Here is a 26,310-nt window from a genome sequence, read left to right as displayed (position 1 = left end):
GGGCTGTCCGGGGAGGGGACAGGGCCCCGGCTGGGGCAGGGGAGGTGGGGTGGCCAGGGCTCCATTTTCCCAGGGCACCCACCCCCTCCCCCTTCTGTGGGTGTGTTTGATGACTGCGTGTTTGCCGAGGTCCAGACCTCTTATTAGATTGGCAAAATTAAATCCTGCAAAATCATTTTATTTAATTTAATTTGTCTCACCTCCCTTTCCTGCTGGTAGTGATCCCACAGAAATTAAACCCCGCATTCCTGCGCCTTGCTGTGCCCTCGCCACGGAGAGTGGTTTAGAATCTGGGGAGGGAGGTGGGGAGCAGGGCTGGGCGGCTGGGACTCGGCCCAGCTGATCCCTGGGCCCGTGAGTGCATGTGTGTGCATGCGTGTGCGTGGTGTGTACCTCCACGAGTGCATGTGTGTGTCTGCACTCCTGGAGCCTGTACCCTGCTCCTTCTTGCTGGGGCTACGCTGCCTGGGGGGCCGACACCTCAGGGCCTGGGTCCGTGCTGTCCAGAGGGAGGGCCCACAGAGAAGAGCCCCCCTGGTCACCCACGTTTTCTCATCTTGGGGAAGGTCCTGGGGTCTGTGTGGGATGCCCCCCAGGCTGGCACAGCTGTGGGCGCTGGACTCTGGCTTTGTGGTGTCAGCAGGGGGTGCCAAAAGGGGGTTCCATTCTGAAGGGCATTCTGGGGGGGTTCCTTGGTGCAGTCGCTTTGAGGATGGGCACAGGGAACTGAGGGTTCTCTGCCTGGCTCTTCCTGACCTTCTGTAAGCAAACAGCTCGGGGGTGGGGGTGGGGGTGGGGTGGGGGCGGGGGGGGTGGGGGCAGTGGAGGAGAGAGCTCCTGTGGAGGGAATGGAAGGGGGGCATTTCTGGGGAAGCAGTGGGGGGAGGAGGGGAGCAGAGGGGCAGAGGGACAAGGTGCCAGGCAGGCCCCACCGGCAGGGGAGGTGAGGAGGTGCCTCCCTTCCTGGCAGGTGGCCGCCCAGGCCCTGGCCCCCTCTCCTCTGGCTGCCGCACAGGGTAAACCAAGCCTTTATTTTATTCTTTTCTCCTAAAGTTCAGCTTTGTTCCTGCCCCAGCCGAGGCTTCTAAGAAAGCAACCTAAAACCAGCTCGCTTCGGGCTCCCCTGGGCCAGCCTCGGGCGCCAGCCTCGCCCGCACAGGTGGCGCGAGGACACGGCGGCAGCAGCGCCAGGGACCCAGACAGCCCGCACCTTCCAGGGGAAGAATGGTCCCTTCTCTGGGCGAGCGGTCGGGTCCCAGCCCTGGGGTGCGGGCCCCTGAGAGGCAGGCCCAGGCGGGAGGGGTGGGAGGTGTGGCCGAGACGCCCACCTGGACCGTCGCCCTCCCGCCAGGTCACGGCAGGTGACAGCTCACCTGGTGGAGGGTGTACCCGCCCCAGCTGAGGGTTTTACTCACATCGCCGCCCTGGACCCTGCGGTGACCGCCCGAGGGCACACCTGACCCTGGTGCCAGGTGAGGTGTCAGGTGCTCTGTCATTCGCTCGAGGCCACAGGGTGTGGACGTGGATGTGGTGTGGCTGGGCCCGGGCCTGGCATAGGGGGTGGTGCCCGTGGGACCCAGGACCCGCTGTTGGAAGGGACAGGTGCCCAGGCTCCCTTTAGGACCCCCCATGGGCCTGCCCCGCCCTCGGCCTTTGGGACACTTGGGGCTGGTGCACAGCACACTTCTGCTGGCCTCTACGCAGCCCACCCCTGTCTGGCTCAGGTGACCCCGTGTGCTCTGTGGGAGGCTCCCCATGGCGAGGGCTGAGGGCCTGGAAGGGCCGTTGGGGGGCCCTCCGCTCTGTGCTGTGTGTTGCTGGCAGCATAGCCCCTCTCCGGTTATCCCCCGGCCATAGGCATTGGGCAGACCACCCACTCTCCCAGCTCATGAGTGCACCCGGTGGGCTTCCTGGAGGAGGCGGCAGTGGAGCAGGGCCTGAAGGCGTGGTGGCTCCATAAGGGGGGTCTGCGGGAGCTCCGCCAGCAGAGGCTGGCTGAGTCCTGGGGCCCCCCCAGGGTTGCACCCCTCCCCTCCCCATCCCAGTCTCTGGGTGTCCCTCTCTTTCCCTGTGTGGCCTCTCTGGGCTCGCACACTCAGGCCTCACGGGCCCCGGGCTGCCTCCCAGTGCAGGCAAGGAAAGGCCCGAGGTTCGGCCCCGCCGGACCCGCCGTGGGATCCGAAGCCGGGCTGGTGTGGCGCTGCCGGTCGCAGCGTGTTGAGGGTCCAAGTCCATCCCTCGCTGGTAGAGCTGCTCCTGCCAGCGCCCCAATCCCAGTCCCTGTCGGTGTGACCCGCCTGTAGTCATCAGTCCGTCCGTGCGGGGCACAGCCTCTGCGGCCCTGCCCGCCCCCGCGGTCGGGTCCTCTCACCTGGGGTTCCTGGACCCCCCAGCTGCTTCTCATCTGGTCTCAGGAGCTGAGCCCACAGCTTTGGGGGGAAGGGAGATGGGGATGGGGAACCCCATGGCTTCCTCTCCCGCGGCCTGCAGGGGGGAGGGGGGTGCTGCCTGTCCGGCCTCCTCCCTGTGGCCTCCTCCTGCCCTGGCCGCCAGGGCTAATCCTCAGGTGAGGACAGTGATGCATCGCTGCAGGGACCAGACCTGGGCCCCCTCCAGTGGCTACCTGGTCCCTTCTTGTGGATGCCCATGCTCTTCCTGGGGCCGCACTGGGCAGGTGGGGACACTGAGGCTGCTTGGCCCCGGGGCCCACGCAGCCCAGCAGCTGGCGGCGTGAGCCTAGGTGCCCGTGCTCTGGGGCAGGACGGGCCCAGGGAGGTTGGCACCGTGGCCCACCTGGGCAGCCCGGGCTGCTCCGTTACCTGGGCGGAGGGGGGCTCTGCTACCCTGCCTGCTGGGGCAGGTCCACCAGGGGCCGGGCTGGTCGTCCGAGGGCGTCTGGCTGCCCCACAATATTCACATTCTGCTCCAGGTGAGGGTTGGGGGACGGTGACGACCCTGGTGCGTGGGGCGGGGTGTTGGGCTGGACCTGCCGGGCCTGCTGCTCTGGGACCCCAAGGAGAAGCAGGAAGTGGGGCACTGGAGGGAAGGGGCGCCGCCTCTGCCTCCCCATGGGGTCTGGGGTCTCCTGGCTCTCCGGCTCCTGCCTCATCCTCATCTGCCCCCTTCCCCTCCCTCTGCCCCCTCCCTCGCCCGGCTCCTGCCCCGCTGCCCCACCCCTGGCCCCCTCCGCGGGCGGGCGTCGGCTCTGCCAGCTCTGCAGACTGTTTGGAATAGTTGAGATGCTTTGACACCCGGCTGAGCTGGATGGCCAGGCCGCCGTTTACTGGGCAATTCATATGCAAAACTGCACCATAAATTCCCAGGCTGTCTCGGTTGCCGCGGCACCGCGAGCGTTCCCCGCGTACAGTACAGTATTTCTGCCATCTTTGTTTGCATTGCAGTGAGTCATCAAAAGTCTGTCTTGTACCAACACCCGGAGCCGTGCATTCCTCTGGCACGTCAGGCCAGTGTTTTTAAAGCCGGGCTGGGAGCTGGCATGGGCTCCGGCTCCCAAATCAAAGGCGGCTATTCATCCCCGAGCTGCCTGGATGTCCGTCCGCATCCGGCCTCTTCATTTAGATGCTGTGCGCTGCCCGGGAGAGCCGGGCTGGGTGCAGCTGAGCCGGCCGCCCAGCCCGCGCGGCTCTGCCCCCTCCCCCTCCCCCTCCTCCCGGCTCCTCACCCTCCCCACCCCAAGGGCTCCCGCTCCGTTTGCTGCATTCCCGGAGCAGCTGGCGGCTGCGGGCACAGGCGGCCGGCGCGCGGGCGAGCCTGCCCCTTCCCCTGCCGGGCTGAGCGGGCAGAGCGGGGCCCCCGGCGGCAGCGGCCAGAGGTAGGTCTCCCTCTGGCCTGGCAGGCAACTTCTCCGCAGCGGGGGCACTGCGGGGCCCCCCACCGCGGCTGCCCACCTGCCCAACTCCGTCAGGGTCTGGGCGCTCCGCCCTCGCTCTGCCCCCTCCGCTGGTCGCCCAGCCTCTGCGGCTGCCGGCACTTTCCTCCCAGGACAGGGCGGCCCTTTGTGTGGCTCCCGCAGCGCGGAGTTGAGTCGGCGCCCTCTGCGCCCGTCCGCCCCTGCCCCTTAGAATCCGCACGGGGTTCGCTGCCGGAGCCGGCACCAGCCCCGGGGTGCCCAGCGGCATCCCAGCCGCCAGTCCCTGCCTCCAGTCTCCCCATGACCCTGCAGTCACCTGGGCTGGGGACTCCAGCCAGTGGGGATTAGCCGGGGTTCGAAGTCGGGGCCGGGGCTGCAGCCGGGCTCCTGACCGGGCAGCTCTGGATGGAGCCCCTCTGGCCCTGGAGTCTCCTCTGCAGGACAGGGAGGGGCAGAGCTGGCAGAGCCCAGCCCTGGAGTTCTCCCAGCTCCCCGCTCACTTCCCGGGCGCCCCCAGCTGTCCCCTGCGCTGCTGCTCTGAGGAAAACAAACCAGAAACCCAGAGCCTGGCGGGGGGGGGGGGGGGGGGGTGCTGGGGGCTGCGCCCCTTGCTCTGGGTTCCGGCCCCTCCCTGGGGAACGGCGGGTGAGGGGCTGCTTTGCTGCTAACTTTTTCCTGGGAAAGAGTTTTGTGAGCGGCGCCCGCCCAGGCCCCTCCCGCCTGGTGGGCTGGTGGCCCTGCTCTGCCTTCTGCTCTGCGGGCGTCTCGAGGGCTGGCTCCCTCCCCTGGGGGCGGAGCGGGCTCTGGGCTTCTGGCCTCCTGTGCGGCTCTGAGCGTTGGCCCAGCCAGGGTCCCCCGTGAGCAGGTCCCCCCAAGACCTCTGGACGGTTCTGGCTGCAGGGGGTCTGGGAGCAGCGGGCAGGGTGTGTGCTGGGGTAGAGTGTGTTTCAGGGGGTGGGGGGGCCGGCCTGGGGGGCCCTCGGCGTCCAGGAAGCTGACCCGGCGCCCCCTCCTCTGTCCCACAGATGAGCCCGCTCGGGCCGCTCCCGCGCTGAGAGTCGGAGGCGCCCCCGGCCCGCCCGTTGCCCGCCATGTCTCAGATGCTGCACATCGAGATCCCCAACTTCGGGAACACCGTGCTGGGCTGCCTGAACGAGCAGCGCCTGCTGGGCCTCTACTGCGATGTGTCCATCGTGGTCAAGGGCCAGGCCTTCAAGGCCCACCGGGCCGTGCTGGCCGCCAGCAGCCTCTACTTCCGCGACCTGTTCAGCGGCAACAGCAAGAGCGCCTTCGAGCTGCCGGGCTCGGTGCCGCCCGCCTGCTTCCAGCAGATCCTGTCCTTCTGCTACACGGGCCGGCTGACCATGGCGGCCAGCGAGCAGCTCGTGGTCATGTACACGGCCGGCTTCCTGCAGATCCAGCACATCGTGGAGCGCGGCACCGACCTGCTGTTCAAGGTGAGCTCGCCCCACTGCGACTCGCAGACCGCCGCCATGGAGGACGCCAGCTCCGAGCCCCAGAGCCCCTGCCACCAGCTGCCGCCGGCCGCCCCCGGGCCCCCCTACGTCGTGTCCCCCTCTGTGCCCATCCCGCTGCTGACCCGCGTGAAGCACGAAGCCACGGAGCTGCCTCCGGCCGCCGGCCAGGGCCTGGCGGCCAAGCGCCCGCTGGAGTCCGGGCCCCGGGATGGTACGGCAGGCACCGTGGCAGTGGCGGCCGGCCCGGCCCCGCTCAAGCTGCCCCGCGTCTCGTACTACGGGGTGCCCAGCCTGGCCTCCCTCATCCCCGGCATCCAGCAGGTGCCTTACCCCCAGGGGGAGCGGACCAGCCCGGGCGCCAGCAGCCTGCCCACCACCGACAGCCCCACCTCCTACCACAACGAGGAAGATGAGGAGGATGACGAGGCCTACGACACGATGGTGGAGGAGCAGTACGGCCAGATGTACATCAAGGCCACCGGCAGCTACGCAGGTAACGCACCGCGCCCGCCCCTCCGGCGTGGCCCGTCGCCAGGCCCCACGTGGGCACCGGCAAGCCTGACCCCTGCTGGGTGTCGGGCAGGTGGGTCAGGGACAGCTGGAGGCCACGGTGCTGGAGGTGTGCAGGGGGGGCCCCCCAGAACCCCGACAGCAGGAGCCGCGACCTGAGCGGGGCAGGCCTGGACTGGGCTCCAGGGCCTCCTCTGAGGGCTTTGAACTTGATCCTCGGTGAGATGAGGGGCCACAGGAAGGCGTTTAGCTGAGCCGAGCCCGCGGGCAGCTAGTGAAGCCTGTAGAAGGCCCTGCCTCCCATCGGGCTGATGAAGAGACTGAGGGCCCCAGTGGACCAGGGACCTGCCGGGGGCTCACAAGACACCGTGTGTGTGGCCCACGCCAGTCACTCGCCTGCTGCAGGCCTCAGAGTCCTGCCTGTGAAGTGCTGGCTCATGTCACCCACAGCCCATTGACCTCAGCCCTCTCTCCGCCCATGCGGTCCTGCCTGCCCCCAGGAAGGCAGAGCTCCTCCTGTACCCATCCCGTCGGCCACCACCTCCCGGGGCCCCGCTGAAGGGGGGCTGCCCCACTTGGGACCTACAAACCCGAGATGCCCTCATTCAGACGCCTGCGCTGCAGACTGCGTCACAGTCCCTGGAGAGGGCTCAGGGTTTGTCGGGCAGAGGGTCCCGTTGTTGGGGCCCCAGATCAGGTGTCCCCCGTCTCCTGTGTTCCCCGAAATCTGGCAGTGTGCCTGGGCCCGCTGCCTGCCCTGGTTTGCACGCGGGCCCGCGTCCAGGGCACTGGATCCGGACACATGTGCCAGCGGGAAGCAGCGCCCAGCGACGGCCCGAGGGCAGGGGGACTCTCCCCCCGGGTCCTGTGTCCTCATGCCCTGAGGGGCTCCTCCATCCATCCTGGGGGCAGGGCAGCGGGAGCTGGGCCCTGGGCAGCTGGTCCCCAGAAGCCACCGAGGACTGGAGGGCTGGGTCTCAGCCTCCAGGCTGGCCTGCTGGGTCCCTCCCACAGGCTCTGGGGGTGGGAGGCGGTTTCTCTCGAGGTGTCATTGCTTCACTTAAACGCGTGTGATCGTATTTGCACGAGTCCCACGGGTACCAGCCAGGAAGCCAAGCAGCGGCCTGGCCTTCCTGAGGCCACATGGGGCTCAGGCCTTGCAGGGGCCGCCAGGGACCTGCCTGTGTGTGCGGACAGCCACCAGGGAGGCCGGGAAGGGCCACGGTGAACCCCAAACTGGGCAGCCCCACGGCTTCCCCTCCCTGGGAGGCAGGTCCCCGGCCCAGGGCAGACCACGCCCCTGAGCTCCCTGTTCTCATGCTGCAGCTGAGGGGGCGGGGGGGGCAGGGCTGGGACTGCCACTGGGGGCCCGTGAGGGTGCATATCTGGGGACCACCCTCCCGGCAGCCTGCAGCCATGTGGCATGTCGTGGAGAAGGAGAAACGCCGGCCGCTGGCCACCTGCCCCTCTGAGCCCGGAGCCTCTCCGCCTGGTCAGGGTGGCCACCCCTGTCCTTGGGGTTCCCAAGGAGCCACTGGAAGTGGGGTTCCCAAGGAGCCAATGGCCAGGGTGGGGTTCCAGGGTGGGAAGGCCAAGCTGTCTCTGGCCCTGAGGTGCCTGAGCCGCTCCCCAGCCCCCACCCAGTACTCAGACAAGGGTGCCGGTCCCCGGAGGCCAGGGCCTGGGCCCTCCCCAAGCTGCGTGCCCACAGAGGCTCGCCCATGTGTGGGGGACAGGAGGGAGCCCCGCAGTCCCCCCCCCGGCCCCCCTCCCTGGGTGTTGGGAAGCTGGGGACCTGAGGGGCAGGGTGGCCGGTGCTGCCTGCAGCTGGCCCGGGACGCTGCAGCCCGGCCTTCTCCTCCGCGAGCCATAAGTGGGGCAGGGAGGGGGTGTGAGTTCTTGGTTAAAATCTAGGTTATTGGCAGTGACGTCGCTGGCATCGTTGGGCGCTGGGCGTGCTGGGAAGAGGGTAGCGGGGGAGGCGGCCATGGGGGTGAGCGGGCGAGCAGCCGCCCCCAAGGTGCTGGCCCCTCCCCCAGCTCCTTCCGTGCCTGGGCCTGGCCAGGTCCGGGGACACCCTCTCAGCCCCCTCTGAGGCCGAGCAGCGTGGGGTCCCCAGCCCAAGGGTCGGGCTGGACTCGCTCTAGGCTGGCCGAGGCTGGAATGTTCAGGACACTCAGGACTCCCTCTCCTTTCTGGCCTCGGTTCCCCCCGTGCCGAGGGGGGGTCTGTGAGCAGCACCCGCCGGAGGAAGCGTGGACGCCGGCGACCCCACCTGCAGCCTCAGGCTCCTGGGGAACAGGTGGCAGTGCCCGTGCGGCCAGCCTCTCGTGTTGGAAATCGGGGTGAGATACTGCAGAGAGCGACTGCGCTGGAGCCGCAGCCCCCGCGTGTTCCCGCGTTGCCTGTTTTCGTCTGTTTCCCAGCATGCCCTGCGCCCGGTGATGCCAGGGACGCCATGTGCCAGGCCCCATCGAAGGACGGGGTCCTGACGGGGGGGTGTTGATGGGCCGAGTGGGACTCCCCGCCCCTCTCACAAGGCCCCCCTCCTCGCAAGGCGTAGCTGGGGGCCGGCCCCCGCGGGGCTCAGGTCAGCCCTGCTCCATCCAGCTCCTGGGGCTGGAGAGCCGGTGGGTGCCTGCAGGTCGAGGCAGAGGGGGGCTGGGTCAGTGTTGGTTTCGGGTGGGCGGGCATAGGGGGCGGGCAAGGGGCCTGCCCCTGTGGTTTCCCGGCTCCCTGGGCAGGTCTGTGCTCACAGGCTGCGAGCAGCGGTGACTGAGATGGGGGGCCCCTGCCCTCTCATTGGGGAGACGGGCAGCAGATAGGACCCAGAACAAGTGTCTGGTCATGGTTGAGTGGCCACGGTCACCCAGCGCCCCTGGCCCCCGGGGAGACGGAGGTGGGGAGGCGAACCGACAGGGACCTGGTGGATGGGTGGGCACCACCCGGGCGCCTGCCTCGCTCCCCGTGCAGAGGGCCCCCTCCCGTGTCTGACCACCTGCCTTGCCCAGCGTTCCCACGGCGCCTGGACTGCAGGGGGCCCCGCCCACTCTGCCCAGCAGATGTTGGAACCAGAGGCAGATGTTGCCCGAGGAAGCCTGAGAACGGGCCCGCCTCCTCTTCCTCCTCTTCCTCCTCTTTAGGAGCCACGGCTGCCGCGTTAATCCTTCCCGGGACCACCCGGGGCTGTGCGTGTGCCAGGAGGCTCCTGCTGGCCGTGACCTGAGCCCCGTGTGGTCTCCCTCCCGGGTCGTCCCACCGGCCCCTGCGAGCCGCTCAGGTCCCGCTCCTGGGACAGGCCTGTGAGCCTCGGGGGTGCCGAACCTCGCGGCCTGTGGGTCCAGGCCCTGCTGTCCCAGTCGGACACGCACACACACCTGGGCACGGCTGTTCCCGCCCTCCCCGTGCCCCCGTGTGGGCAGCAGGAGGCAGGAGCGTCTGTGAGCCCTGCCCGGGCCTTCTCTGTGCCACCTACAAGGCCATGCTGCCACCTCTGACCTTACAGATGCAGCCAAGGTTCGAGGGGAGAGGGGAGCCCACAGCTGTGGTCCCTCCAGCGGGGCCTCCTGCCTGCTCTGCCCAAGGCTGGGAACTCAGGGGCTTCCCACAAAGAAGGGCCTAGAAGGCGGATTTGTTCTGGAATCATCCTGTTCCCCACCACCCCGCACTGCCCCCTGGCCTGTGAGCCCAGCAGCCTCTGGTGGGGCCCGGGGAGCAGGGGTGTGTGCCCCTGGCCTGGCCTTGGGCCTCTGGTGGGATGTAACTTCCTTTTGAAATAACACGCTGGCAGCGCCTCTGGGTAGAGGTGCCAGTCCCGTTGTGTCTGTCCCACCAGGCACCCAGGAGGCTGCCCTGAGGGCGGCGGGCACCCAGGTGCCATGGGGGCTCGTCTCTGAGAGCCTCCAGGGGCGGCCTCCCGGGTGCCTGGGCCTCAGCCGCTGCTGCCAGGACACAGGTGCCCTCACAGCTTCGGAGCAGCGTCCCCTTAACCCCCGACCCCTGGACGCCCTGCGAGTCCTTAAACCAATTAGCTGAGGTGTAACTTACACACTTTATGGGATCGGTGAACAAGGACCCCCTGCGCCTTGGGGAGAGGCCGCATTGGCACATCGGAGGGGAGTGTTTCCGTGGCCCCGAGGCACTCCACCCCCGGCTCACCCCCCTCCCTCCCCGCCGGCAGCTGGGCCTGCTCTCCCTCCCGCGGGGGCCTCTGGCTGTTCTGGAACATCCCTAAGCGAAGTCTGGCTTCTTTCATCAGCCGAGTGCGTCTCAGACTCAGTGCCGAACGGGTCAGTCCTGCCTTCTTTCTCCCTTTTGTTTATGAACGTGTTTATATGCCGTTCAGTGTGCCAGTTTCAAAGGTGCCGGTGACGCTGTTGGCAGCTGCAATCAATCCGGCGTCCCAGTCAGTCAAGACACAGAAGGCTTGACTCCCCCCAAAAGTTTCCCGGGTACCCCCCCCTTCCCCCTCCCCACTCTCTGCCAAGGAGGCAGGAGCGTCTGTGAGCGAGAGTAGACAGCAGGGTCTCATATTTTACTGTATCTTGAGATTCGTCGTGTGGGTCTAAGGGTGGGTCCTCGGAGCTCTTGGCTGCGCAGTCTCTGCCGTGCTGGAGATGTGCCGCTGGTGGCAGACACGTGGGTAGCCTCCAGGGGGACTGTTGTCACCACCCCTCACCTGCCCCCCTACTGTGTGCAGGTGGCGTTGCTGGGCCACACGAGAGGTAGGTGCGTGTTTAACTCCTCGCTGCCAAACAGCTCACTGGTTCTCTTTTCTATTTAGTCAGGAAAGAGGTTGGAATTTCATCAGATGTTTTCTGTTCATCCGTGGAAATGAGGGTGTGGGTTTCCGCCTTAATTCTGCGAAGGGGGTGCATTGCATCAGCCTGTTTTCAACGGTCGAACCGTCCTTGCATTCCTGGGCAACCCCACTGGGTCACTGTGATCACAGTGTTGTCTTTCTGCGTGGGCGCTGCTGGGTTCAGCTTGTTAACATTTTCTGGAGGAAGTTTGCATCTGTGTCCGTGAAGGTGAAGCATCTGCAGTTCTCTCACATGGTCTGGGGCTGGTTTTGGTACAGAACATGGCTCACCTTGGTTCCCTTCTCCTTCGCTTCTGAAACACTTGCTGTGGGTTTGACCTTCATTCTTTCTCACGCGTTTGGTGGAATTGGTTCATCAGTGTGGCCCCTGAGGGCTACGGTTTTGTTGTTGTTAATTTGGGGAAGTTTTTGTTTGTTTGCTTGTTTGTTTTTAAAGATTTTTTTTAAATTGATTTTTAGAGAATAAGGGAGAAGGAGAGAGAGAGACACATAGATGTGAAAGGGAAACATGGATCAGCTGCCACCTGCATGCACCCTACTGGGGATGGAGCCCATAACCCGGGCATGTGCCCTGACTGGGAATCGAACCGACTGCCGAGCCACACTGGCCAGGACAATTGTGGGAAGTCTTTAAAAATTTTTTAAATATATATTTTTATTGATTTTAGAGAGAGTAAGGAAGAGGGATAAAGAGATAGAAATATCAGTGAGAGAGAACCGTCGATCGGCTGCCTCCTACATGTCTCCCATGTGCCCCGACTGGGAACCGAACCGGTGACCTCCTGGTTCATGGGTCAGTGCTCAACCCCCGAGGCACAGCAGCCGGACGCTGTGGGAAGTTTCAATGACGAGCTGTGTCCCTGCAGACACAGACGTGGACGTCCCTCTCGTCTTGCCCCTGCCGCGTGATGGGCGTCTTGCGTGGAGTGGATCCATTTCTGATCTCCTTGGTGTTGATGCAGCCGTTCCAGCCCCCGGGCACCGCCTGCTTCCTGGCCTGGGCGCCTCCATCTCTTCACTTTAACCCGCCTGTGACCCAGCTCGCGTTGCCCACGGAAGGCTCGCACTGTGCTCGGCCTGGCAGTCTTTCCCTCGCACTCGTCGCTGTTTGCCTCTGACGGGTTTTCCGATGGCGCTGGGCTCAGTCTGCGTGTGGCTGCTGGCTTCTCGTTTGCCTTTGGTTTCTCTTTCGCAGCGCGAGCTGGGTTGACTTTTCCTAGCGTTCCTCGCGCCTCCTCCGATGGCTTCCGGGTTGCACCCTTTTACGCTGGTCTCCCACTCACCCAGGCACTTCCTCATCCTGTCCCAGCCTGCAACTGACCGATGTTTCCCTTTCACATCAATGCTTCTCTCCCTCCCCCTCCCTTATTCTCTAAAAATCAATTTTAAAAAAAGTATTTAAAAACAAACAAAAACTCCCCCAAATTAACAACAAAACCGTAGCCCTTCGCGCGTGTCTCCACCCCGCCCCTGGCCCTCGTGCCGTTGTCGTGCATGTTGCTTCCGGGCGTGCCAGGAGCCTCATGTTATTGTTGTTGCTTGAAACAGCCCGTTATCTTTTACCGTTTTTAGTCCCTTTTAAAATTTAAGCGCAGTCAGCCCTCTGACTCGGAACCCTTGCCCGTAGTCACGTGGTCACCTCCTCACTCGCGACACAAACAGTGCCACCAGCCTGAGGCCCCTCCGGCCGACGCCCCGCCTCCACGGAGCTGGTTTCTGTCACCGAACTGGAGTCGAACAGAAAGTGTCCCTTTGAGTCAGAAAGCGCGTGTGATGCGTTTGTGTCGTTACGTGAATTCATAGTTTATTCTTTTGCTGCTGAGCCCCCGTGCCCCTGTCTGCTTCTTCGCCAGTTAAGGGATATTTAGGCCGTTTAGCTTTTCGTAATTCTGAGTCCACCTGCTGCCGGCGCCTGTGTACGGGGCTGCACACACTTCAGCGTTCGTTTTCCTGCATGAATAGGCCGAGGGGTGAGACCGCGGTCCCCTGGTGAGCGTGCGCTCGGCTGTGCACGAACCAGCCACGCGTGAGCATTCCGGCTGCCGTGCTCTCGCCGACACGTGGGTTTGTCTTCTTATCCTTAGGCCATTCCCGTGGGGTGGTAGCTGGGGATGCTTTTGTCTTCCGTCTTGTCGAACGGTGAGCATCGTCCACGCCTGTGCTCACCTTTGCTGGTCAAGGGCCTCGGGGGGCCTCTGCCCTTTTCTGTGGGGTTAAGGACGGAGTATTGTTGAGAGTTGTGTGTTCTTTATACCTTACCGGTCAGTCCTGGGTGGGACATGTGACTTGCCAACATTTTCTCCCAGACCATAGTTGTCTTTCTGTTCTCTTAACAGTGTCTTTTATAGATTTGTTTTTATTTTGGTGAAGTTAGATGATCAGTTGTTTATCTTATACATCACGCTTTGGGGTTGACTTTAGGTCTTTAAATGAGATTGCAGAATTTTTTCCTGTGTTCTCTTCTAGATATTTTATGGCTTCAGTTACATTTAATCTAGGAATCATTTTGAGTTAATTTTTGTATAAGGTGTACAGTATGGGCCAAGGTTCTATTTTTTTAATTGATTTTTTCCCCATTTTTAGGGAAGAAGGGAAAGAGAGAGAGAGATAGAAACTTCGATGAGAGAGAATATCGATTGGCTGCCTCCTGCACGCCCCTCACCGGGACCAAACCTGAAACCCAGGCACGTGCCCTGACTGGGAATGACCGGCGACCTCCTGGTTTGTAGGTCAACACTCGACCACTGGGCTACACCGACCGGCAAGGTTCTATGTTGTTATGTGGATGCCCCATTCTCTTTGGAAGACATTTAAAATATATTTTTAAAAGCCTTTTCTATTTACCCACATACTTACCCTGTTCCACATATTTTGTGTAGATTGGAGTTTCCATCTGGTATCACTTTCCTTCTGCTCAAAGAGTTTCCTCTCACGTTTCTAGCCATCCTAGTGACGGACTAGTGATTAATCCTGAAAAAACGTTTAAATGTCATTATATCACCTTTTAAAATAATCTGCCTGATGGAAGCATAAAGTAAATATAAAATTAATTCATTTTCATCATGCAATATTATTTAAATATATCCTTATTGACTTCAGAGAGAAAGAGAGAGTTAGAGAGAGAGAGAAACATCAATGATGAGGGAGAATCCCCGATCTCCCACCTCCTGCACGCCCCTACCGGGGATCAAGCCCGCAACCCAGGCATGCGCCCTTGGCTGGAATCGAACCCAGGACCCGTCAGTCCTCAGGCCGACGCTCTATCCACTGAGCCACACCAGCCAGGGCTCATCATGCAAGTCGGCACCCTCTCTTTTGCAGGGCACTTTTGCTGGACATGGAATTCTGGGGTGACCGTACTTTTCTTTTTCAGTCCCTGTCGTTCCCTCGTCTTCTGGGCGGCTTCGTTTCTCAAAGGACATTGCGGCCGTGCTCCCCTGTTCCTCCGTGTGTGTCTCCCTTTCAGGCGGCTGCGACCCCGGTGGTCACGTGACTCTGTCGCTTCCCTTGTGCTCCTGCTGCTCAGGGTTTGCTTGGCCTTTGGACACGGGTTTGCGCCTGGTCTTCGTTCCTGGGCCCCGAGGCCGGCGCTTCCTCAGGGGCAGCCTCCTCCCGGCCCCGGCTGCAGTGTCTGCGACTCTCTGTCCCTGTTCGCCGGTCTTTTCTGCAGTTACATGTTGTTCTTACTTATTCTTTTCATTTCGCCCCTTGAGTTCCCATGTTTACATTTTTTTAATTCTGTCGTTTCCCGATCGGTTTCTGACCAGCTTTCCCCCCAGCCGGTGGATGTCTCTCTCCCCCTCCCCCTCGCCCTTCCACTCTCTCTGAAATCAATAAAACTCATGTAAGCGACACACCGGGACGTGCTGTCCGGCTGTGGCTGCGTGGTGCACAGCCGGGTCAGCCCTCGGGTCTCCCTGCGTCCCCGCGGCAGCTGAGCTCCGGCCGCATGGACTGCAGCCAGACTTCGCCTCCGGTTACCGTCGCCGTCGCTTTCTTCCGGGACCACGTCCCATCCTCCGTCCTGCGTGACACGTCCTCCCTGCCGACACGGTCCCGTTACTCTGCAGGACGTCCCCCTGCGAGTGCCCAGTGCCGTCTCGTGCTGGGACGGAGGCTGCGCCTTTCGGCCGGGATTCTACTGGGTCTGTCTCCCGTGTCCTGGGGAGGCACCCGATACCCGCCTGGCTCGCTGAGGGCGAGGCTGCCTTTGATCGCTCCGTGCGGGGACCTGTGCCCTCCGCTGGGTGGAGTTACTGCTTTCCCTTTGCTGCACCGTCCGGCAGGGCTCACCCACCTCCCTTCTGCGCTTATCAGTTGGCCATCGGGGGAGCACGTCCCCCACCCCCACTTCTTCTGTTGTTAATTCTCACCCGAGGGTATTTTTCCATTGATTGTTAGAGAGAGTGGAGGAGAGAGGGAGAGACAGAGAGACATCCATGTGAGAGACACACACCGATGGGTTGCCTCCTGCACGCGCCCCAACCACGGCCCAGGCCTGGGCGGAGTCTGCAGCCGAGGCACGTGCCTTTGAGCAGAATCGAACCCGGGACCCTTCAGTCTGCAGGCCGACGCTCTATCCACTGAGCCACACCAGCCAGGCCCCCTACTATTTTTTTATTCCTTCATTTGTCTCTATTACTTACTTTGTGTTAATGTAGAGGCTCCTGTTCTAAAGTGTGTTTCAAATTCAACAAAGTAGTCCCGGGGCAGACCTCCTGTCCCCAGCTCTGTGGTGGTGGGATTGGGGCGGGGGGTGCTGGGGAGTCAGGATCTCTGTGCAGTTTGCTTACTGCTGCTGGGGTGCCCGGTGTAGTGCTCAGAGCTGAGCTTTTGCACGTTTCATAATCACGAGTTCAGCCCAGCCGGCGTGGCTCAGTGGGTGAGCGTCGACCTATGAATGGGGGCTCAGGGTTCAAGTCCTAGTCAGGGCACAGGCCTGGGTTGTGGGCTTGATCCCCAGTGTGGGGTGTGCAGGAGGCAACTGATCAATGATTCTCATCATTGATGTTTCTGTCTCTCTCTCTCCCTTCCTCTCTGAAATCTATCTATCTATCTATCTATCTATCTATCTATCTATCATCTATCTATATCTATCTATCTATCTATCTATCATCTATCTATCTATCTATCTATCTATCATCTATCTATCTATCTATATCTATCTATCTATCTATCTATCATCTATCTATATCTATCTATCTATCTATCTATCTATCATCTATCTATCATCTATCTATCTATCTATCTATATCTATCTATCTATCTATCTATCTATCTATCTATCTATCTATCATCTATCTATCTATCGTCTATCTATATCTATCTGTCTGTCTATCTATCTATCGATCTATCTATCTATCTAATTTAAGTAAAAGCAAACAAGGATGTGCAGCAGAAGCTGATGTGGCCAGAGCGCCTGCAGGCCTGACCGTGGCCTTCATGGTGGACGCGCTGACCTGGTCACAGACTCGGTGGTGTCGTAATGGTGGGGTTTGCGTCTTCCCCGCCCCCCTTTTCGTCACGGAGACTTGCCAGGGGCTCCCCACCACCCAGTCCTGTCCGAGAACCAGCCCCTGGGTTGTTTTCGCTCTTGCATATACTTCCACGTGCTGTCATCTCACTTTGCTTCTTTCTTTGAGTTCAGTGTGCTCTTTCCTTGGGTTTCGAGGTCCTTTACAACGTTCGCGTGTGGGGCTGTCCGCCTCCGGGCAGCACGGCCGGTTCTGCAGCCCGCGCCCTGGGTCTGATGGCTCCCGCCCTGTGCTGTGTCATCCCAGCAGCTGCACCTGTACCTCCCAAGCAGGGGGACCCTGGGCACCTGCCGTGGGCCGTCTGTCTCAGCCGGGGGGTGGGGGCGAGGGGGGCGGGCAGCTGGTGTTTAGGTTCTGTTTCCACCTTCGTTTTCCCTCCTTCCTGGCCTCCCCATCCGACGTTGTGAGCTTCCACCCGACAGACCGTATTTCGTTGGCTCTGAGTGCGTTTTGTCCCGCGTTGTAGCGTCCTCGAAGGGGCTGCGTCTCAGGACCGCCGGGCGTCACTCTCACATGGGTGGCGTCTCTGTCTCTGGCACCTGACTTCCACGCTGAGTGCCCTGTGGTCGCAGAGTAGACTCGCACCCCATCTTTTTAAAAAAATACATGTTTTCATTGATTTTTAGCGAAAGAGTCATCGATCTGCTGCCTCTTGCCTCCTGCACGCCCCCTACTAGGGATCGAGCCTGCGACCCAGGCACGTGCCCTGACCAGGAATCGATCCAGCGACCTCCTGGTTCATAGGTTGATGCCCAACCACTGAGCCACACCAGCTGGGGAGGTCTTTGGCTCGTCTTTAAACCTGGGCTGCTCCTTTTCTTACCGTTGCGTTTTGGGAGTCCTCTGTGAGGTATTTAGATGCAAGTCCTTTGTAAGACCTGTGACTGGCGAGTCCTTCCTCCAGCCCACACCCAGCTGGCTTTCCGTCATTCCCCAACAGGAGCTGTTCATTGCGATCAGCCGCGTCGCCATTAGTTGCTGATGGGGTGCCTTTAGCCATGTCTGCACTTTTAGCTGAACCCAAGATCGCAAAGATTGTCTCCTGTTTCCTTCGAGGAGTTTCACCGTTTTGTGTCTTAGGCTCAGGTCTACGATGGTTGTGGTTGTGCGAGGGGAGGCTGAGACGGGCGTCTCTGTGTGACCAGGCGCTCCCCTCCGTGGAGAGCCGGGTGCGCCTGTCGCCGATCCACCAGGCGTGTTCGTGTGGCCTGTTTCTGGGCCACGAACTGCCTCCGGTTGGTGTGAGTCAGCACCTTTCTCTCCGCCCCGTTTCACATTGCATTTTTCTGTGTAATTAAGGACTCGGGCAGCAGTTCTCAACCTTCTGGCCCTCTACATGCAGCTCCTCATGTGGTGACCCAACCATAACATTATTTTTGTTGCTGCTTCATCACGGTAATGCTGCTACTGTTATGAATCGTCATGTAAATATCTGAGATGCAGGACGGTCTTGGGCGACCCCTGTGAAAGGGTCGTTTGACCGCCAAAGGGGTCGCGACCCACAGGTTGAGAACCGCTGGACTAGGGTCAGCTCCCTACTTCTGCCATTTCAACAAGAGGCAGATACTTCTGTGGGGGGGCACCCCCCGTCCCTGCCCGGCTCCAAAGGGGGGGCTGCCGGGGCTGCCCCGGGTCTCACCTGGTGGTTCCCCAGACACTGTGAACGTGTTTTTCTTTTTTGTTGTAAAATGCACACCACAGTGACCATCTTACCTTTTTTTTTGAATTCTTACCCAAGAATATGTTTTTATTGTTTGTTTTGCTTTTTTAGGGGGAGAGAAAGAGAGAGGGAGAGAGAGAGAGAGAGAGAGAGAGAGAGAGAGAGAGAGAGAGAGAAACATTGATGTGAGAGAGGAACATCAATTGCCTCCTGTACTCACCCCGACCAGGGATCAAACCTAGGTATGTGCCCTGCCTGGGAATTGAACCCACAACCGTTTGACATTCGGGACGATGCTCTAACCAACTGAGCCACCAGCCAGGGCATCCTACTCATATTTTAAAAATAGATTTTTATTAATTTGAGAGAGGAAGGGAGAGGGAGAGAGAAACATCAATGATGAGAATCATGGATTGGCTGCCTCCTGCACGCCCCGCACTGGGGACCGAGCCTGCAACCCAGGCCTGTGCCCTGACTGGGAATCGACCTGTGACCTCCTGGGTCCTAGTTCAGTGCTCAGCCCGGAGCCAGGCCGGCCAGGCCATCCTACCCCTTTCTGAGCTCACGGCTCAGCGGCTTTGGGTACCTCCAGGCTGCCGTGCGGCCGCCGCCACCATCTCCAGGACTTTCTCATCGTCCCAAACAAACTCTGCCCCACTGAACACTCATGCCTCCCCCTGAGCCCTCCCCCACCGTCCCCCACCGTCCACTTCCTGTGTCTGTGGATCTGAGTCCTCCAGGGGCCTCGTCCGAGTGGGATCCACACAGGACTGTCCTCCTCAGGATGCTGCCCCAGGTCCTGGCTTCCTCACTGGCCAACGCAGCAGGTCACAGGGTCACCGAGGCCGGACAGCAGGGCCCAAGGCACACGGGGACCTTCCGGGCCCACCGGAGCCCTGAGGGCCACCCAGGTGTCCCATGACCACACCTGCGTTTCCTTGGCCGTGTGACTGTGCCCGCTCGTGAGGCAGCTGCTGTTGGTCCTGCCGGAACCCACCTCCCACCTCGAGAGCAACCACTCACCTCCAGCGACAGCTCATTGCCTCTCAGGTGCCTCCCGCCCGTGTCCTGGGCCCCATGTTTGGAGCCCACGCCCCGGGGGCCCCGGGGCTGCTGGCTGAAGTGGGGCCGTGGGTGGTGAGGGCCGCAGCCCCGCTCAGGAGCCGGTCCTGGGTGGCAGGAGGCCACTGGGCTCCTGCTCTGGGGACCTCGGTGTCCTGGGCGGAGTGTCTGCAGCGGCCACGCCCCCGCCCGCCAGAGGCGGGCCCCCCCCTCGCCACCCACCCAGAGGCCACAGGGACACGGCCGCCCATCACCACCTGGGCACAAGCTCCCCGATTTCCAGAACCCAGTTGTAGCGGGGAGGAATCGGAGCACCTCTCCAGATGCGCCCCCTGGGGGCTGGGTATTTTTAGCTGGCGTGGCACTGGCACGTGCCCAGCAGGAATAGCGAGCAGAGCACTCGCCTGCTCTGGATCTGACGTCTCTGGCTCTTGGGGGCTGCGCTGGGGGCCGGCTGGGCACAAGGCGTGCTGTTTAGAGAAAGCGCAGGACGGAGCAGCAGACCCAGGGCTCTGTAAACGCTGTGGGCGCCAGGCTGCCTGTCTGCTGCGCCATCCCCGCGGCTGCAGGCGGGGGGGTGGGGGCCAGGAATTGTTGTAAATGCCGTGGGGTTTTCCTGCGCCCCAAGTGCCCGGGGGATTCCGGGTTTGGAAGATTCTCTATTGCTCTCGCCTGATCCCCACCAACCCGCTGTGTCCCCCCCACATGCCTCATGGGGAATGCCCCCCGACTCCGCCCTCATCTGTGTGGGCCGAGGTCTGCTAACTGGGGGATCCCCTCTCTCCTCCTGGAATTGGGCCGCAGCTGGACTGGCCGGTGCCTCCCTACAAGGGTCTGAGCCAAGGGCACGGGGGGCAGTGGCCTGGGGCGCCTGGGTGGGGACGCGGGGCAGCTTCGGACAAGGTGGGGATGCGGGGCCCTCTGTACCCAGTGTTGGCACCACCCTGCCGGCCCTCCCCCTCGTCTCCTGGCCCTGGGGCAGCAGTGGGCGTAGCGGGTGCCCGGCAAGTGCCCTGTAGACCTGCCTCCTTGAGCTCCCACCCGGCCACCATCCCCCCACTGTAGCTCAGGGATCCCTCACTGCACCCCACTCCCTCCCCCGTGGTGCCTGTCAGGAACATTCGCAGCTGCCGCATCTGCCCGCCTGTCATTCTGGCTGGCAAGTGCTTAGCAGACACGATGGAGCCGCCTCTCGCCAGGTTAGGATGGTGCAGCCTCTGGAGGTGCCACTCATGGAGGGGCAGTGCCCCCACCTGTGGGCCCTGCCTGAGCCTTTGCTGGTCGATGCTCTCAGGAGCCCCCTGGGCCTCGGCAACTTATTCTGGGGCACACACGGCGCAGCGGGCACCCCTCACCTGCCTTCCTCCACCCACTCGCTTATTCTGGTCCTCCCTGCAGACGGCAGGGTCCGCCAGGCCTGGGCGGGCAGGGCAGGCTCTTCCGCCCTCCGTCCCTGCCCAGGCTGCTCCTGGGGACCCCTGACCGCGGGTTCTGTGCCCACAGTGCCAGAGAAGCCCGAGCCAGTGCCGCTGGAGAGCCGCTCCTGTGTCCTTATCCGCCGTGACCTGGTGGCCCTGCCCGCCAGCCTCATCAGCCAGATCGGGTACCGCTGCCACCCCAAGCTCTACTCGGAGGGCGACCCCGGCGAGAAGCTGGAGCTGGTGGCAGGTGAGGCGCCCCCTGGCCCGTGGGTGCGATGCCCGCTGACCACTTCCTTCCGAGCCAGGAACAGGGTCCTCATCGCCATCCGTCAGAGGGAAAGATAGAGCATCTCCTGCTTCCTCTAATTTCCCGGCAGAAGAATGTGCCGTTGAGGGGGCTTAGTCCGTTGCATTAACTTAGCATTTTAATCGAATCTCCTGGGCTGGGCTGGCTTCTGATTGGCAGGGGCGGCAGCCATGATGGTGGTGCAATTTAGGTCGAAGGGAACCAAGTCGAACACAGTTTGGAATCCGCAACCCAGACCCCCGACCCCCAGAGTGCCCCCGACCCCCAGAGTGCCCCCCTACCCCCAGAGTGCCCCCGACCCCCAGAGTGCCCCCCTACCCCCAGAGTGCCCCCCGACCCCCAGAGTGCCCCCGACCCCCCAGAGTGCCCCCTGACCCCCAGAGTGCCCCCGATCCCCAGAGTGCCCCCCGACCCCCAGAGTGCCCCCTGACCCCCAGAGTGCCCCCCTGACCCCCCAGAGTGCCCCCCGACCCCCAGAGTGCCCCCCTGACCCCCAGAGTGCCCCCGACCCCCAGAGTGCCCCCCGACCCCCAGAGTGCCCCCTGACCCCCCAGAGTGCCCCCTGACCCCCAGAGTGCCCCCGATCCCCAGAGTGCCCCCCTGACCCCCAGAGTGCCCCCTACCCCCAGAGTGCCCCCCGACCCCCAGAGTGCCCCCGACCCCCAGAGTGCCCCCTACCCCCAGAGTGCCCCCCGACCCCCAGAGTGCCCCCTACCCCCAGAGTGCCCCCCAACCCCCAGAGTGCCCCCTGACCCCCAGAGTGCCCCCCGACCCCCAGAGAGCCCCCAACCCCCAGAGTACCCCCTGACCCCCAGAGAGCCCCCAACCCCCAGAGTGCCCCCCGACCCCCAGAGAGCCCCCAACCCCCAGAGTACCCCCTGACCCCCAGAGTGCCCCTTGCCATGTCTGCAGGGTGAGGTCCGGGGCTCTGAGCCAGTCAGAAGCCCATCAGGGCCGTGTCTTTGTCAGAATATTTATCTTTTATTTTTTTTATTGATTTCAGAGAGAAAGGGAGAGGGAGAGAGAGAGAGAAACATCCATGATGAGAGAGAATCATGGATCGGCTGCCTCCTGCACGCCCCCCTTTGGGGACCAAGCCCACAACCAGGACCTGTGCCCTTGACCGGAACCGAACCCGGAACCTCCTGGTTCCTAGGTCGACGCTCACCCCGGAGCCAGGCCGGCCGGCCGGGCAGTATTTATCTTTTCAGGGGGATTTGCTCTTAGGCTGTCAGGCTCTTCGGGGGAAGACGATGCTGATGGCATGGCGCCCTTGCTGGTGACATGCCGCCCTTCCAGGGTCCTCTGCCCTCACCCACCTCGGGCGTCGGCATCTCGTGGGGCCAAGCCAGGGAGTTCCCTCGGGGCTGGGAGGGTAGCCAGGGACCGCCCTTGAGGAGTCACCAAGGCCGCCTCCCAGGTGACAGGGCCTCAGGGCCCTGGGGCCCCAGGCCTGGGCCGGTCCTGCTCGCAGAGCTCAGGAGGCCCCCACTGCCCGCCCCCCCGCTACCCCCGGCCCCCCCCCGCTGCTGTGCCGGGCGGCGGCCTCACTGTGTGTCTGGCACAGGCTCGGGCGTCTGCATCACGCGGGGCCAGCTCATGAACTGCCACCTGTGCGCGGGCGTGAAGCACAAGGTGCTGCTACGCCGGCTGCTCGCCACCTTCTTTGACAGGTAGGTGCTCCCGCTGCGCCCTGAGCCGCCAGCCCCACCTCCCTGACCTCACCCTGAGCACTGAGCACGCAGAGGATGGGGGGGCCCGGGACCCTCCCAAAGTGAGGAGCTGCCTCCCCCCCAGGGCTGCTCCCCGCTGCCCCCCACCCCTGGGGTGAGCACAGTCCCGGGGAGGCCAGGTGTCCCGAGTGGCCCAGCCTCACGCCTCCTCCCTCCCTCTGCCAGGAACACGCTGGCCAACAGCTGTGGCACCGGCATCCGCTCGTCCACCAGCGACCCCAGCCGCAAGCCGCTGGACAGCCGGGTCCTCAACGCTGTGAAACGTAAGGGCCCGGGGCCCGCGGGGGACGGGGCTCCCGAGGGGTGGCCGCCCCGGGTCCGTTGGGGTCGGGGGAGGAGGAAGGACGGCTCCCGGGAGCCGGGACCCCGGGTGTGAGGAGTGCAGCTGCGGGACCTTTAACACGTGACATGGATCCGAGTTTCCCTTTTGAACAAAACCCTTTCCTGACACGGGAGGTTATTTTGAGTCTTTGCCATCTGCTCGGCGGCTCTGCCTCCCACTCCTGGGCGCATGGGGCGGAGCCCGGCCACGGGTGCAGACGCCGCCCTGCACCCGTCTGGGGAGGAGCGCCCGTGCCGGGCGGGCCACATGCCAGGGTGCGTCCTCCTGAGGCCGTGGGTACAGGTCACTGTCACAGTTTCCTGCTTAAACAGCATCTGTTGTTTCGGAGCAAAAGGGGCCTGTGCAGTCGGGAGAGTGTGGGTGCGGCCACTGCAGAGGCGGCGGCTGGGAGTCCGAGAGCAGCAGCCCCTCACGCCCGTCCCCCCCCATCACCCCAGTGAGGGCAGCCCCTCACGCCCGTCCCCCATCCCCCCAGTGTACTGCCAGAACTTCGCGCCCAGCTTCAAGGAGAGCGAGATGAACGTGATCGCGGCGGACATGTGCACCAACGCCCGCCGCGTCCGGAAGCGCTGGCTGCCCAAGATCAAGTCCATGCTGCCCGAGGGCGTGGAGATGTACCGCACGGTCATGGGCTCCTCCGCCGGCGTGGCCCTGGACCCCGAGTTCCCGGCCGCGGCCGCGCAGGTGTTCGAGCAGCGGCTGTACGCGGAGCGGCGGGGCGACGCGGCCGCCATCGTGGCCCTGAGAACTGACGCCGTGAACGTCGACCTGGGCGCCCCGGCCAACCCCCCCTTCGAGGCCGGAGAGGAGGCGGAGGGGGCCGGCTCCGTCATCCAGGAGGTGGCCGCGCCCGAGCCGCTGCCCCCCGACGGCCAGAGCCCCCCGCAGCCCTTCGAGCAGGGCGGCCCCGGCTCCCGGCCCCCGACGCCCGCGGCCCGGAGGCCGGACGGCGCCTACCCGGGGACTCTGTAGGGGCCGGGCGCCGGGGACAGGACCGTCTAGCTGCTTGCATGCGTTACTAATACAAACAATGTGATCGAGCCACTCACCTACTGAACGGCTGTTGCCTGAAAACAATGTGACTTCTGTTCTGCTTGTATTTAAGGTTCATGAAGGAGACATGCTCTCGGGACACTGTAAGCAAGTAGGCCCCTGGCTGCCGCCCCGACGGCCGGCCCCTTGATCCGCGAGGTCGGTCTCCACGTGTAGCTTCACCCCCTTCTCAGACGGGACGTGCCCGAACCCCCACCCCTTCCTGCCCCTCTGCCTGGACGAAGCCAGGGACCCGCCCGCCCCTCTGCGGCCACGGCCGGGGCTGGGCCCCCAGGGCCAGACGCCTTGTGTTTCCTTCCTCCTGCGCCGGGGTCAGGCCGGCCTGGCCCGAGTGCGTGTGGGAGGGTGACGAGCCGTGATGGGCCTTGCCGTCCCGGGAGAGGAGAAAGGGCTCCTGGCTGGACCTGGGCTCGCCCCAATGCCCGCCCCACCCCGCACCTGGGCCCCTCTGGCTCCTGCCCTGCTGCCCGCTGGCCTGTGGGGCGGGGCTGCCCCCCGGGTGCCAGCCCTCGGCCTTGTTAGGATTCTGTGTGTGTGTGGGGGAGGGGGGGGGGTCTGAAGTCAGCTCTTCCGTACACGACTTGGGAACTTTCAGACCCAGAAGAGCAGACAGTGAGGGAGGACCCTCTGTACACCGTGTCCCCCCAGGCCAGGGTTTACGCACCTCCCGCTGGGGGCAGGCGGCCCCTGGACGGGCAGCCAGAGTGTGTGCCGAGGGGGAGGCCACTCAGGGGCCAGCCTGCAGGTGGGGGCCTGCTTGGTGAGGCAGGAGCCAGGCTGGGCGGCGTGGGGCCCCCGTGCTGTGCTCCGACCCTTGGGGGTGCCCCACGCTGAGGCTGCGGGGGTGGGCAGTGAGCACGGGCCGAGCAGGCAGGTGGCAGGGCGCCCGGACAGCAGGTGCGGAGGCTCGGAGGCCGGGGAGGGCGGCGAGGAGGGGCCCACAGTCGGTGTGCTTGGGGCTGCGACGTTCCCTCTGCAGTTTAGTTGCTGGTTTGGGGAAGGAACAGGGCTCCTGCGGCCGCTCACCAGGGCCTCCGTGTCCGGTCCAGGGGCTGCCTTCCTCCCAGGTCCCGGCAGCGCTGCCAGGTGCCCTGTCCCGGCTCTGCCTCCCCGGCCCCTCCACCGTGTGTGACTCAGGACCCACAAAGCCAAGGCCCCCCAGCGCCGGGCCATACGGGGTCCCAGGGTGGGGCTGCCTGGGGTGGGAGGAGCTCCTTCCCAGGCAGCACGAAGCCCCCCAGCCCCCAGCCCTGCCACATGTGTGCCTGGCCTCCAGAGAGATCTAACAGCTTCCGGAAGGGGTGGGCACCTGGGGGGTGGAGGCCTGGGGGGCGGGACCCTGGGTGGGCAGCCACCCGGAGCTGAGCTCAGTCCCTCCACCACTGTCCCACCTAAAGGGGCTGCGGCTCTGGGGGCTTCAGACCAGCCCCCTGGCCTCTGCTCCCCCTCCCCACCCGCCCAGCCCATGAGGGACCAGACTTGCGTCCTCCTGGAACGCAGAGGAGGCCGTACCCTCGGCACCTCAGGTGGACTCGGCCCTGTAGGTGGTGGGTGAGGCTGGCCCCCCATCTCCCCCTGGATTTCCTTGATTTGCTCCCCCACCCAAATTTGCACTTTAATTTGACCCTCCCTGGGGACCCTCGGGCCCACCTGTCCCGGCTGTGGACAGAGGGCTCCCTGTCTCCCTCTCTCTCCTCCACCCCAAAGCGGGCACGGCCGCCGCCCAGGGCCAGGAAGGGAGGGTGCGCTGGCCGGCGGTGGCCGCACAGAGAAGGCCTGGCCGCGGCTCGGGCCAGCACAATGTCCGTGACCTCTGCCCTGGATTGTTTCTCCTCCGTCTGCTTTGTTGTTCTGGGTGAGGAAGGCCCCGTGCAGGTGGAACTTGAATCATTCAATGTGAACGGGTCTGAGCTCTCCCGGCCCCGGCCCGGGCGGCCAGGCCGAGCGTTTTGCACTAAAGTGTCCCGCGGTGGGCGTGGCTGATGATTGTATGTGCTGGCGCCCCGCCCCGAGCGTTCCTGGGGGCACGGCCTGGCTCGCGGGGCCTTCCAGAGTGCCTTAGCACCTTTGATCCTTTCCCTGTGACCACACCTGCCTCCCCTCCTCTGTTTACACGACGACTCATTCCTGTCCTGTCGGCTGACCCCGACCCCCGCCCTGCAGAGGGAGAGACAAGCCACTCAGTATCTGAGAAGCTGCGCCTTCACCCCTGAGCTTGACTGTTAGCGACACGCACCTGCCACGCGTCTGTCAGTGAGTCCTAGCGGCACCTCGAGGGGGAGCGGGCACTGATGTGTGTCGCCGCTGCGGCGGCCAGGCCTGGGGTCCGGCCGCGCCCCGCCCTCCTGCAGGAGGCGGCTGGGGTGGTGGAGGGAAAGGCCCCTGGGTCCCCCGGGAGGGACCGGCGATGGGACGGATACTGTGAGCGCGGTGGGGCCCGCCCGGCCGGCGGCCTCGGTACTTGAATTCTGTCTTGTGTTCTGCACTGTGTCTGGCCTCGGCCGGAGTTCCCTGTG

At 63.6% G+C, this 26,310-nt stretch overlaps 1 protein-coding gene across 1 annotated transcript; it reads left to right on the top strand.

Annotated features, from left to right (window-relative positions):
• Positions 1 to 4,962: 4,962 nt before the first annotated feature.
• Positions 4,963 to 23,811, top strand: NACC2 (NACC family member 2; the record flags this gene model as incomplete). The annotated part of the gene is made up of 5 exons (XM_081104205.1): positions 4,963 to 5,842; positions 20,441 to 20,605; positions 22,233 to 22,338; positions 22,564 to 22,661; positions 23,217 to 23,811. The coding sequence occupies 5 exons, from the start codon at positions 4,963 to 4,965 to the stop codon at positions 23,711 to 23,713; spliced, it is 1,746 nt and encodes a 581-aa protein (XP_080960331.1). The 3' UTR covers positions 23,714 to 23,811.
• Positions 23,812 to 26,310: the final 2,499 nt, after the last annotated feature.

Source organism: Myotis nattereri (assembly GCF_964212035.1).
Source record: "Myotis nattereri genome assembly, chromosome: 12".
NCBI lineage: Eukaryota > Metazoa > Chordata > Mammalia > Chiroptera > Vespertilionidae > Myotis > Myotis nattereri.
Note: the sequence above shows the minus strand (reverse complement) of the source record. Positions and strands in the feature narration are given on the sequence as shown.